A 13,960-nucleotide genomic window follows, 5' to 3' on the forward strand; every position below is an offset into this window, starting at 1 on the left:
AAGCATAAGGAAATTAAAAGGCATCTAGGACTGCTTCATAATGACAAGAAAAAATAATGACACTATAAAATGTTATAGTATTACAACTTGTAAAATCCGATGGCGCTTTCTGCCAACAAACACCAGGCACAGGCAGGCTAGCGGGACACTTGTTTCTGATGAAGGAATTGTTCCAAGCTGTAAATATGTTCATGAAATTCCGACAGGGAAGCAAACAATAAACTGGTTCCTTGTGCTTGACATTAACCAAAGCTGCTCAAAAAAAATATATATCCTGAACTGAATTAAACGCACGTTCCTCTCGGTAAAATAAAGGGCTGCAGATGGAGTTACTGGGAAGTGATGACTGATTGAAAACAGAGGAGCAGGACTTTATCAACAACGCCACTTACCTCAAACTCTGCGTGTTTGTGTACATCCTCCGCTCGCTGTCTGTTTAAAATAAACTCGGCTTCGTTTGCAACACGCACTATGTGATCCTTCATGGCATGGCACAAGAGTCTGGAAAAGACAAGGCAATATGGAGAGAGGACGCCATTACTTAGATCTATAATATGAAAGGGGTTATTGTGGGTCTATTACTAAATGAATTGCAATGAAAATATTGAACACATCTTAATACAGGTCTTTTATACACCTAATACATACAATTCTGTATTGGGTCTTCTATATACTTAACATTTCTCCACTGTTTACATTATTCAATGCAAACCAAACTAAAACTGGCTCCAGGCATGCTGTCACTGACTTATACCTGAACGGTGAGTTTTCCTGCTAGAAGAGATGGTAATAGGGGGTTTGGTGTTGCAATATTGTTACATAGTAAGGAGGGTTGGGAGAAGCTTTAGGGTGACACGATTATGGGTGCAATTTGTCAGTTCTGTGTCATGGATCAAATAACAGCTTAGCGCCGCAGGTTTGAAGAGGTTCGTAAGGAAACCCCATATCTTGTACTACTTTGCCCGCACGTGTACCATGTTTCAAAATGTATAGCACCACGTTCATTATCATCCTCCTATGCTGTGTAGCCTTGCATATGTAATTATTTTGCTTAGGACCAGAACATGTTAATTTTGATCACTTACAAAAAAAAATAAAAAAATGCACTAAGCAGCTTTGGTGTTCAGTACTCCATTTGCCAGGCAGCCCGATTTGTTTACCATCAAGTGGGCCAGTCTTACAGATCCATCTATATCTATGTCAATTCTCATTGCCTTTACAATTTACACTTTGTTCTTGACCTCTCCTGTGTAGAACAGGTAGAATCTTCATTAACCACAGATATCTGTTCTGCAGCTTATGAAAGGTAAGTTTTAGGGCTTTGGAAATAATTGGCAAATGTTTGTAAAAATTTAATTTATGCATAAAAAATATGCATTTTTGGAAATGGAGTGTCACTTTAAGGTTTAACCCATTGTCTGTGTCACTGTGGCAGTTAAAAGTCACATATTCTGCCACCATTCTATCACCAATCTTTGTGAAATTTTCAGGCAATTTTTTTTTTTTTTTTAATATACACAATATATTCATATTGCATTGTTGATGTGATTTCAAAAAATGTGACATTTACTACTGCAGTGATAAATCAATAATATAAAAATTAGGCTTTCCAGGTTTTATAGAGTCCAAAGTCCAAATTCTGGACCAGTCCATTTATGTTTCAAACATAGAACTTCGACAAACTGATTTCTTGTCATAGATCACGTTTTGGTACAATGCAGTAACTGACAATTAAATTTACAGTTACACCTATAATGGCATACAGACTGAGTGGTTACCCTAAGGTATATTAAATAGGGCATTTTGTGCCAAAAGAAAGGATTTTATTTCCCCCTGCATTTTCACAATAATTATCATAATCAGGATGTATTTTACTGTAATAACATTAAAATATAATAAGCTACTTTTCCACAAGGGCCCAAATGTCCCACGTACAGGTTTTGTGACGTTTAGAGGGATACTAATCGTGTGCTTAGCTCACTATAACTTATAAACTAAACACATTTATTTGTCAAACGTGTGTCATTTAACAGATGACACTGATGGGAAATTGATATTGAAAGACTACATTAAAAACACTGCTGCCTTGGGTGGGGGCATACCTAGTTAAAGGATAGTTGAAGCATTCTACAAGTCAACAGTAATTACAAACCTTATTCTTTTAAATATATTTCTATCTACTGTGCATATAAATGTTCAGAATGTTATCATATTTATTAAAAACCTTAACTATTCCATGAGATTTGTTTTGTAATACCAAGATAATATATTACACATAAACAGTGAGATTCAATTAAACTCTCTGCAGATTAAATATCTTAACCCCTTGACTACCAGACTGCAGGCAAAGAGGAGTTTAATGAAGAATTGTCGTTTTGTTTTTTTATTGGATGATTTCAAGACTGGACGTAGGTAATCAGCCATCGTGGTACAGACATTATATGCAATTTTACATCTCATTAACCTTGCTTTGTTTTAATTATAACAATCTTTTGTTGCAATATTTTGAACGACCTAGTTTATAATTTCAGGCTGTCCTTGGCAACGCTTTAATTTAACTGCCCATTCATCAACTGTTTATGTCCCGTTAATTGTTGACAACTGCACAATTACATACCCCAGCTATGATTGATGAACTGCCCTCACAAGTGCAGTAGCCAAGTAGAATAAATATTTATAGCAAGTTTTCCCACTTCAGATTCCTATCTGAATCCCCAGAAGTGCTTAATGCAACACAATACAACTGGTAAAGAAAGATCATAGAACTACTCCGTACTACAAGCCTGAATTCGGGTTAAATTAACTAAACAGTGAGATGGCAACAGTTTTATTCAGTGCTGGCCAAAACAGACAAAATGGATTGCCCCCCCCCACCCCCCCCCCCCCCCACAAAATATATCATTTTGCCATCTATATTCTGTATGCCTGGCCAACACAAGCTACTACCACAAACAGAATGGAGAGATGTAATATTTGTCTCTCACGGTTTTAGCTATTTTAAAATGAGAGAATTTCTCTGTGCTTTACCTTTTCCTGCTTTCTACTTGTCAACCCTTGTGTGAAAGAATACATTAATACAATCCAGTTTGCAACAAAATATAAAGTTCACATGTCAAAACGTAATATGCAATGTGTATTTGAAGAATACGAATAGCTAAAAGTGAAACAATACATCTAAAAAAACGGGGGCGGGGCCTAACCGTCGATCAGGCTGGTCGCACATGGAGAGAACTCTGAGCAGAAACCCACTAAAAAGCGACATATTGCAGACAAAATACACCAGAACCAACATCTGGGAACAATAGAGCTACGGTGATACCCCGAGACTCATTAGGGTGAAGTTCCATGCTCGGAAAAACATTATAAAAACCGTTCACGAATTGCGGCCTACCAGCAGCTGCAAACGGGGGAGAGGTGGCAGATCTCCCTGGGAGCAGCACTGCAGGACAGCATTGACACACCTGGGACCCTCGTTCCCCCCCCAGCCGGTGAGGGTCATCCCGGCATAAGCACAAAGGCTTTCCCTTCAAGCCAACTGAGGTACACGGTAACCCATCCATTCTGGGGCCTGTGTTCAGCTTACCGCTGACACCAAGATGGCGGCGGAGGACCCTGAAAATGCAGCACGAAGCCCACAAGCGACACTTGAAGAGCGGCTAGATGAGTTATTTAACAAATTCTGGCAGAAGCTGAGAGACAGAGAGGAGCAGAAGAGAGAGAGCAAGCACCTTAACAAGCCTCAGGACCCTCCTTGCCTCCCGACAGACAAGCGTTGGACGGTGCACGCGGCTCCCAGCTCAGCGCGGCAGGAGAAACAGACGACCCGCTTATGCCTTAAGAGATCCGGTGCCCGCTACCTCCTACCAGGACAGAAGGCCTGCAAGGGAAAGATCCTAGTGCGGACCAAGCCTTCATCACGAGCGGAGCACACTAAACCTCAAGTTCCTGCTCCCAGCTGCAAGACGGACCAGAGCAGAGGGACTCGCACATGGGCTCCTGACAGGGCCGGGGGCCAGCGAGACGAGCAGCCTCGGGATCATGAGACTCTATGTACCTATTTGTTGCCAAAGACTAGCACAGGTGTTGGGTGACCAGTACTAGTCAGTGGGGAGAAAGGGGTGGGTGGCGGCAGAAGCTACCGAGAGCGGTGCTGTTCCACGCATCTCTTTCTGCCTAAGAATGACCAAGGTGCCTCCCTTTACTCATAAAATACCAACCTGGTGGAGCATGTTATCATTAGTTTTGTTTTCTGTTAATTTAGTTAACATTCCAGATTTAAACATCTCTACTTAGGATGTTGTACCACTTTTATTTGTCAGTTTGGTTTAAGCTTGCGTAACACTTACACACTCAACCACAGTGCACTTGGACAGCATAACGTAGGACCTGCAGTCTAACTTGATGAGCACTGTATATGTTTAATCTTAAAAGCCTAGGATGCAACTCACTTAATCACGATCATCCACTTGTCTGGATAACCCATTAAGACAACTCGCTACAAGTGACTCAGACAAGTTGGATAGCCTGTAACTCAGCTACTTAGCTTACTAAATGTAAAAAGGTCCTCATGTTTTTTGCTCTTTTTAGTCACACATGTTTTTTTTTTTTTTTTTTTTTTTTTCTTATTTTTGGCTGCCTTCACATTACTCGTGACCCAGTAGCATCAATCTCAGGCACACTGACATAGCCTGTACATTTGGAATGTGTGCAGGTTACAGCATATAGAGCCTGAACACCTATCTAATATAGGACCATACTCCATGACTAAATCCTGTTTGATTAAGACACTTCCCAAGCTACACTAGACATGGATAAGTTGGAGCTAGACACTATGTCGGTGCCTTAAAAAATTGATCAAGCTTGTTTAATATCTACTAGTACTTCTATCATTTCTCCTGTATTCTCTGGTCTTAAGCGCAGACCTATGATTCAGCCTGTTTATTGAAAACATAAAAAATGTGCAGTTCTTAACTTGCCATGACACTGTATCAACCTGTGATCTTGCAATATGCTTGTCAATGCCGTTGTGGCATCACAAGCATGTATGTTATTTCGTGCACTAAGAAAATAAAGAATTTAAAAAAAAAAAAAAAAATACATCTAAAAAAACAACGTAAAAGGTTAAAATTTATCATTTTAATAAACACGTTACATTTCATGCAAAGCTGGATTACAACAATGTAGACTGAAAAGTGTTTTCAATTTGATTTGAAATTGCATTATCCTACAAACAAATGAAATTGCTTTAGACTAATATTCTGAATTTCCAGGCTCGATATCCAATTTATAAAAATAAGCTTGCCAAATGCCCTAAAACCCTGTAGGTATTTATCAAATATCCACGAGGCATGAACTTGTTAAATAGTTGCAATAATGGAAGGCAGACACTAGTGGCTATATATGATGTTGGGAATGGTGTAGCTTTTCAAAGTAGCCAACCTGTGTTTTTTTTCTTGTTAACACTGTCCTAAAGCTCCCTGTGTCAGTGATCAGGATAGTACCATGGACAGCACCAAGTCTTTCAACTATCATTTCACAAGGGCTGGTGATTAAGACAGAGAGGAGCTGTGCTGCCCAGACCAGATGGAGTAGCAGATGGATTAACAGATTGCTATCCATAGACTGTCAGTGGGAAATAACCTTACAGGGCTAAAATGGTGGCCAAATCTAGGATAAACATTATAAACCTTTAATGCTCCTCTGTAGTCAGAGTGAACATTTCTCCAATTAAAATTACCTAAAATACACACAAACATTCCAATGGAATACAAGCAGAGAACTGTGGGTTGTTTTTTTTCTTCTTCTTCTTCTTCTTCTTCTTTTCTTTTAATGCAGTCTTCAATTACCTTTTTGTCTACAGCACACACACATTAGTCCCTTACCTGGGGACATGGGACACTTACTAAGCACAGGAATGATTAATATACACTGTTAACATGGACCCTGTAGCAGTTGGAACCTCAGGTCTACGACAGGCTCAAATGATTTCTATCATCTAGTCGCTTTATATCTCATTCCAATTTTGATTCTACACTTCCCTAATGGATAAACACATTCTGATTTCCAAGGTATAGCTTCTTCCTATAGTATTTTATGATTTCATACATCAAGTTATTAGCGCTTTTGTCTGTTAAATCGCTTTTGGATAATTTTAACAACTCAGCAATACATACTTCACACATACATGTCCATTTAAAAGAGAATGTGCCAAATGGTTATAGAAAGTGCTATTCTATCATGAATATTTAAAGGATAAATAATGTGAAATAAGGAAATTAGTTACCTTCCTTCGTTGATAAGTTCGATAAACGCAAGTCCGGCATTCTTTTGGATCGAATTTTGCCACTCCTAGAGGAAGGACAGGACTAGTCATTAATATACTAGTAGTTCAGGGTGTTACAGTTTTCCATAGTTTATTATCATAGCACACTATGCCCTGTGCATAGGGTAGGTTACAGTTATGCATGCTTTTTATATTGACCTTCTTGCCTCTTAAAATGAATGAATAATTAGGATCGAAATTGATTCATAAGCACACGTCCCATGCAGAACCCTCTAAGCCCAGATTTTCTTTATTAATACAGGTATACATTACATCATCATGCTTCATAGTTATAATTCAGCTATTAGGTTGCTAAAGTAGATTCATAGACCATCTCACTTTGTCTAGAAAGCCCTACTTTGAGGGGATTTGTGGGACATCCTTACCCTTGAAGATCACAGTAACACCCCAATTACCGGAATCACTTCCTGGTCTAAGCAGAGATTACTACTGAATTTGCCAAGACTGGGGATATGAACAGCTAACACAGTTTTTACAAATGATTGCATTGTTTTTATTTATTTTGTAATTATGTTTAACTTACTGCGTTTGCATATATTTTTAATGTATAATGAAAAAGTTACCATTTAGCAAAGAAAAAAAATGCGTTATGACCCAGCACAGCAGTGGGAAACAAGATGTTAACATTGACACAAGCTGATGGAGGTCAAACTGGTCAGCTGATGTCAGCAAGGGGGTCAAACTGGTCAGCTGATGTCAGCAAGGGGGTCAAATTGATCAGCTGATGTCAGTGTGCATTAAATGATTCACAATGTGCTTTCTGCTGCTGACTATGAGTGATGGAGCAGTTAAAGAGGGGAGCAGTGTGGGACACAAGAAGAGAGAGCACAATAGTAAGAGATCAGTGTAAAGGACAGAATGAAAAGATAAATGCACAAACCGTACAAGGAGAAAAAAAAAAAAAAAAACAGAGCAAAACAGAGAGAAAAAATGCATATATACTATAGTATGATAGTATGGGGTGAAGAAAATTAGTACAGGGTAAGGATGTGGGGAAAACATATTGGAAGAGGCAGACATAGGGTATACAGCGTAATCAGAAAAAGACAAAGCAGAGAAAGATGAAAAGATAGGGGCACTAAAACAGACAGAAGACTTAAAAGAAACGGATACAGAGCTTGATGGGTAGCGCTGTACATTTGCATTTTGTAGAACAATTTGCAATGGCTGCATTGATTATAGAAACCTATAAAGCTATAGATATATTCAATTAATAGATATCTCCATTTTTACTTATAACAGGTAGGGGTAATTTCCTTCTGCAAAGGGAATGAGCTCTGTGCATAACTGTGTCATTGTTCCTGAGGACAGAAATGATGTGGACTATATTTCATCTGTGCCTCTAGGCAGTGCTATACCAACACTACTGGGAACAGCAATTTGTTTCCAAGTATAATTCCAAAACACACATTATCTTTCAGCAATTTAATGCCTTTTAATACCATGCCCAGACAGAAAAATGCTTAAAAAACATAGGCTGGGATTTACTAAAGTGTGATAGTAGTCATAACCCCTTAATCTAAGTCAAGGGCACACTGTGCAGGATTGGATTGTTTGGTAAAAATGGAAAGAGCTTTAAAAATACAGTGATTTCATGATGGGAAAGAGAAACAAAAGAAAGAGCATAATATTAATTATAAACAAAGCAAAGATTAGTGGCACATTGACTAGTAAATATGGCTTCTATATTTGTTTTTACTTTTAATAAAACTTACTTTTCACCCCATGTTATTTATTACTTAGTAGAAATCTTGAGTTTAAATTAACAAACACCCAGAGAATTAAACATTTTAAGAAGAGTTGAAGAAACAACAAAAAAACAACAACAACAAATTGTCAGTACGCTTTATGTAATGCTTTCATAAAATTATAAAAGCCACTTAAAAAGATGCTGCAAATTTAGGGGGGGAAACTGTGTTCTTTGTGGATTTCCTCTTATCAAATGACAAGACTGCAGCTTGATTTAAAACCGGTCGTTCCCAGTTGTCACTCTGATTATTATATATCACTGGTGTTTGTCACTTCAAGACCAGGTGTCAGTAATGATAAGGAACACAGTCCGTAATGATCACCTGGTCCATCAGATGCAAGTACGCACATGCACACGCTACTCAGGAAAGAATTGGAATGTTTGTGAACGAAATATTATGCAGACTGCCCACTGCATGTTACCTAGTCTAATTTTTAATGGCACAGACTGAGCAAAACCCGGATCTACCAGATATAGACTAAAATGTATGCAGTCATCTGCCAGATTTTCTTACTATATTCCCATGTAAAATAGGTTTTAAAATCAATTAGCAAATCAATATTAACACAACTATGACATTGTGCTTATAAAACGCTTTCTATCACAGAATCTTCCCAAGTCCTAACTGATAATGATATATACTGTAAACCCAAATCCTCATCTATCATTTTCCTTTAGAATGTACTGAATAGATCAAATCACAAAGGAGAGGTTCCAGTTATTGTTCCTGACACCACATAATGAGATGTTTGGCTATAAACAAGTTATAGATTCAATATAAACTATAACATAGTGATGGCCAAAGGTAGATCCTAGATGGTTTAAAGCTACAGCTCATACAATGATTTGTCTGTCTTTAAATCTACCAAACCATCACATGAGAAGTAGTTCTTCACCAGGGAGCTACCTTTTAACTCCCTCTGATAGAGCACATTAGCTGTTGCAAAGTTGGATGTCTGTTAATAAATGGAGTTTGTTATTAAGCCAAACAGAATCAGAATCATTGCCGTTATAGTTGGGGTAGGAGCCAATGTTGGTCCTTTATCAGTGTCTAATGAGAAACAGTCGAAGAAAAAGCTGGTCGGTCTGAAACCATCTGGGCTGGAATCTGCTTAAGCCATGGGGTAAAATAGAACGTTACCATAGTATCCTACTGCCCCAGTATCAACACTAGTTTATTTACTTCTCATGTCCACTTACTACCCTATGCCTTTATTTCTACAGGTTTATTTTTTGTAACATGTTTCCATTAACATTTACACTTTTTGGTAAATGTTTTATAAAGCATGCTTATTCCACAAAGTGCCACAATGTATGGAGACTTCAAGTAAATGGCAAAATGATACAATATGTTCCAAACTGGTCCATGTACAAAATTTATGAACCACCTCAGCATCACACATCTGCTTTCTATTGATACTTAACTGTAACAAAGTAGCTAAAAGCATAGAAAATGCCACAAAAGCACCACTGAAAGCAAACATTTCCCTATTATGACTATTTATGGTCCTTTAGCAGTGACCTAAAATGTTCTTTTCTGTTTAACACCGAAATCAACTGCATACAGCAAGAAAGACTCAAATATGAGCTGTCTAAGTTCCTCCACGGATGCCAATACCATACTGTGTGCTGACTCTGCTACGCCAAGAGTGATAGGTCCAATGTGAAAACTCAGCGGGTCTCTCCCCAAAGTTCTGACAGCTCTGTAAATCTTAATAATAAAAACATGCATGGTCCCCTAATGGGTATACCTTTTCATTCCTCTACATGAGTTGCTGGTAAAAAGCTAAGCTCATATGATTCTAAGGGAATTTGTCATGTAGAACTAACAAAACACAAATGTGGGACATTTGGTACATTCATTTCTCCAGATTGTGTTTGCCTATACACTCCCATATAATAATTCTAAAAGTTTGGGATTTAAAGAAAAGCACCAGCAGATTCAGTATCACGGAACATAACAGGATTACAGATAAACTGATATTTGAAAGACATTACATGAGGTGTGATACGGGAGAGAGGGTCCAGTTCAGTAAGCTTACAAGGTAGCTTTGGGCTTATAGAGACAAGGTAAGGTAAGGGGCTACATGGGACAGATCAACCTTAGATGATCTATTGTATTCCACAACAATCAAAATTAACAACATCAATTTACACGGACACAAGGTAATTGCATCGCATCTAGTAATCGTTTCTAGTACATGATAACATACGATCACACTGTATGGGATTCATGGTTATATCAGTCTTATTAATAGATCAATGTAGATTAATATGGAATGAAAACTCAAGTATAACTATTAGATTTACGTAAAATCGGTTCCATTCAAGGCAAAGAAGGCATCCCACCAGACCAACAAAGATTGATCTTTGATGGAGAACAGTTGGAAGATGGGCACACACTCTCTGATTACAACATTCAAAAAGAGTCTACACGCCCAAAAAAGGCAGATCCGTTTGATTTTGATTTCATGGGTACATTGGCCTTCAAGTAATCAGCATTATTTGGTGATCTGCACCTTTTATTCTGTGTAGGGTATGTCCAAGATAAAACCTGACAAAAGTGACATTCTAAGCACTATAACCACATATGCCACCCCTTACACTATTTCTTCATCCTGTTCTTTGTGGTGGCCATCACTTGCAACAACATGCTAATAAATCTCAGAGGGTTTTTCCATATAGGGCATAGCTGCCTTTAGAATCTTTTCCAGTTCATCAATTCAGGTTGAAATTCACATTGAACAAACTTTGAATTCCCAACAATTTTAACTTTAGTGAATAACCCTGTAAATTGGGGAAATTCAGAGATGGGGAAAAAAAAAAAGGAGGCGGGGGGGAAGGGTCACTATAGTCACAAGAAAAACTACAGCTTATTGTATTTGTTCTGGTGAGTATAGCATGGCCCTGCAGGCTTTATGCAGTAAACACTGTCTATTCAGAGAAAAGGCAGTATTTACATTATAGCCTATGGACACCTCCTATGGTCACTCCAGATAGCTATTAGAGGTGCTTCCTGGGGCAGTGCTGCAGAGTGTGTCTGCATGGAGACATAGAAACATAGGAAAGCCCAGTGTCATGGTTCTTATCTGCTGTCACATTCTAACAGAGATGCACTGATTCAATGCATCTCTATGAGGAGATACTAATTGGTCAGGGTGGCATTTGGCTCCACCCCAGCCTGCCTTCTTGGCTGAGATCATCACAATTGACAATCTAAGCCAATCCAATGCTTTTCTATGGAACTGGCTGAGATCATGCCAGCAAAGGAGTCAGATAAGGAGCAGAGCAAGCACCAGCAGATTGGAATAAAGGTACGATTTTACTATATTTAGGAGTGCAAGGAGGGCCACAGGAGCTAGATAGTGATTTTAACACTATAGATTCAGGAGTACATGTTAGTATTCCTGACCCTATAGTGGTCCTAATACACACTCTCTATATTGCTCAGCTCCAAAGTGGAAGGTTTCCAAGTCTTTCAGTAGCAATTTATTTGAGCATGTGTCAATTCCAAGCTTCTTCTATATGCTTTATACATTGTTAATGGGTGTTAAGAGGGACTGGACATTAAGTAGCTTTAGGTCTGTCCAATATATGTTTCATACACCGTATTCTGCAACTATTAACTGAACAAAAACATTAACTGAACAAAAAAAAGATGTCCCTGGAGTAAGATTATATTTTCTTCCTATTCATATATACATAGATATAGTTGATAGAAATCTATAAATCTATTTGAAATCATTATTTACTGTTGCCACTAATAGTTCTCAGAGAGAGACACCCCAATGCGCAATTATTAAAGTAACACGAGGGTTAAGAAAACCATATGGACAAATCTGGAAGCAATTTCATATAACCAGAGTATCTGAAAGAAGACAGGAATACTAGATCTGCAAATCATCAAAGAGAGGGAAAAAGTGAAACAAATCCTTACACAACTTGTTTTGAAAAATCTACTATTAAAGACATTGTCAAAGCCGTTACACAGGCACCAGAGAACAAAGAGAGACCATGCCAACAATAATACATCTTCCTCTAACACCCGATGCTGGGATGGTGTATGGCGCACATGGTTGAACAGACTGGAAACCACATCCAGAGAGTGAACGGTTAATTAGAGAGAAACCTTATCCAAACCTGATTGCACAGCTCCAAGTCAATGTGATATCCATTACTTGAAGTCATTTTATTTTAAAACAACATATGGAAAATATAATGTGAAAATCAACAAAAAAATCATTTTTGGTTAATGCTTCATAGCACATATTGGATAAATGTTTTGCACATCATCAAGACAACCGTTCTGAATTCAAAAAAAAAAAAAAGAAAGGAAAAAAAAAGTATTGTTTTTTCATTTAAAGAATGCGCTGACGCAAGGCACTGGGGCAATGGCCGTTCAATGGATTGCTGTTCTGTAAATATCTTTAAATACACTTAAAATATATATTATTTTCTCTGACCTCTAATTTCCCTAGAGATAGAAGTCTTGATTATGTACCCTTTAGAATCTAAAAGGCTGTCCATATGAACTGAATTATCTTTGACAAGTACCTTCAGACACTGGTAATCTGATATTTCATGTAAATTTAGACCATACCTCCGATATAAGCCCCTGGCAATGTTACATTTATTCAGGAGCTCAGATAAAGAGAAGGGGAAAAAAAAGTCTGACATTTTTGCTAATCTATAGTCGTTAACATGGAATTTCCAACATAAAGGGTATAAAAGTATCTAATTTGCTGTAGTAAATGAAAGAAAAACAAACTTTGCATTTCCCCTTCCTTTTCTGAATGTATACAGTAACCTAAGTCTTCGACAAAGAAAAAAAAATGAATAAAGCTATCCATCAATTCCTGTGTCTGTTCAAGACATGGGAAATTCAGTGTAATCAAATAATATTTTAATGTCATGTGTTTTCTGTCAGGAGTAGAGAGATCTATGCACCAGGGAAAACTTCCACTGCAGTTCAATTCTACGAGACACAGACATAGCTAGATGCACTAAAGTCATAACCTTATTCAAAGAGGGTTTAGTCACTAAATAGCAAAACAGGGTACAAGAACAAACCAAAATAAAACAAAAAACATCAAAACATTGTACAAAAACAACCAGAAAATAAACAAAATATAATTTTGGAATTTAGGACGCAGTTTTTTTCCCCTCAATATGTGGTTGAGGTACAGGCCTGCATCCTATATTCAGCGTCACTAGTCACAACATCCGGTTGACCAGTGTAACCAGCAGGAAGAGGCCCACACAGATTCCCCCTGCCGCCAGTCACTCAGGAAGCAGCGAGCAGCCTCATGTCAGACCAGGCAGAGGGGGAAAATAAATGATACCCCAGTCTTTGACACAAGAGCCACAGGGGGCATAAAAGACATTAAAGGGGCAAGGCATCTAAGGTTTTTTTTTCTTCCTTTTAAATTTCTAAACTATATTGGTGCATATAGACATAAGATTATGTAGGAACAGCTAGAGAAGAACGCAACAGATGCTGGACCGATCTGGTGGCCATTGTCTGTGATGCTGCCTAGAATTTTGAGCTTTTATAAAATGTTTTACTTGAGGTTATATCTTTCAGATTGGATATATTATGTACAATAAGATTTATGGATACAAATCACATCATTGTGCCCTAAATCACCCTATGATGCAATCTGTATAAGGTGAACCAGAAACTTAATTATGCATTAAATTGATGTATCCGCACTATGAAACGAAAGCCAAAGCTATGGCTGGAGAATTCAATGGTCTTTGCATGTGTATATACAGAGTTAATAAGTGGACTAAATGGAAAACACCAGGACAGGGTTTTTTTTTCTTTTCTGGAAAGTATCAACATCTAAAACTTAAAAAAAAAAAAA

General features: G+C 37.9%; 1 protein-coding gene across 6 annotated transcripts in view; it reads right to left on the minus strand.

Moving 5' to 3' along the window:
* NBEA (neurobeachin) overlaps nucleotides 1–13,960 on the minus strand; it is a 520,018-nt gene that overhangs the window by 229,393 nt on the left and 276,665 nt on the right. For all 6 annotated transcript variants that reach the window (XM_063429275.1, XM_063429259.1, XM_063429266.1 and 3 more), the window contains 2 exons: nucleotides 6,284–6,348; nucleotides 393–501 (listed from right to left, as the gene is read on the minus strand). In XM_063429275.1, the coding sequence (XP_063285345.1) occupies nucleotides 393–501; nucleotides 6,284–6,348 (174 nt within the window). The remainder of the gene's footprint in view (nucleotides 1–392; nucleotides 502–6,283; nucleotides 6,349–13,960) is intronic.

The sequence above is a fragment of the Pelobates fuscus genome, chromosome 1 (assembly GCF_036172605.1).
Source record: "Pelobates fuscus isolate aPelFus1 chromosome 1, aPelFus1.pri, whole genome shotgun sequence".
Lineage (NCBI taxonomy): Eukaryota > Metazoa > Chordata > Amphibia > Anura > Pelobatidae > Pelobates > Pelobates fuscus.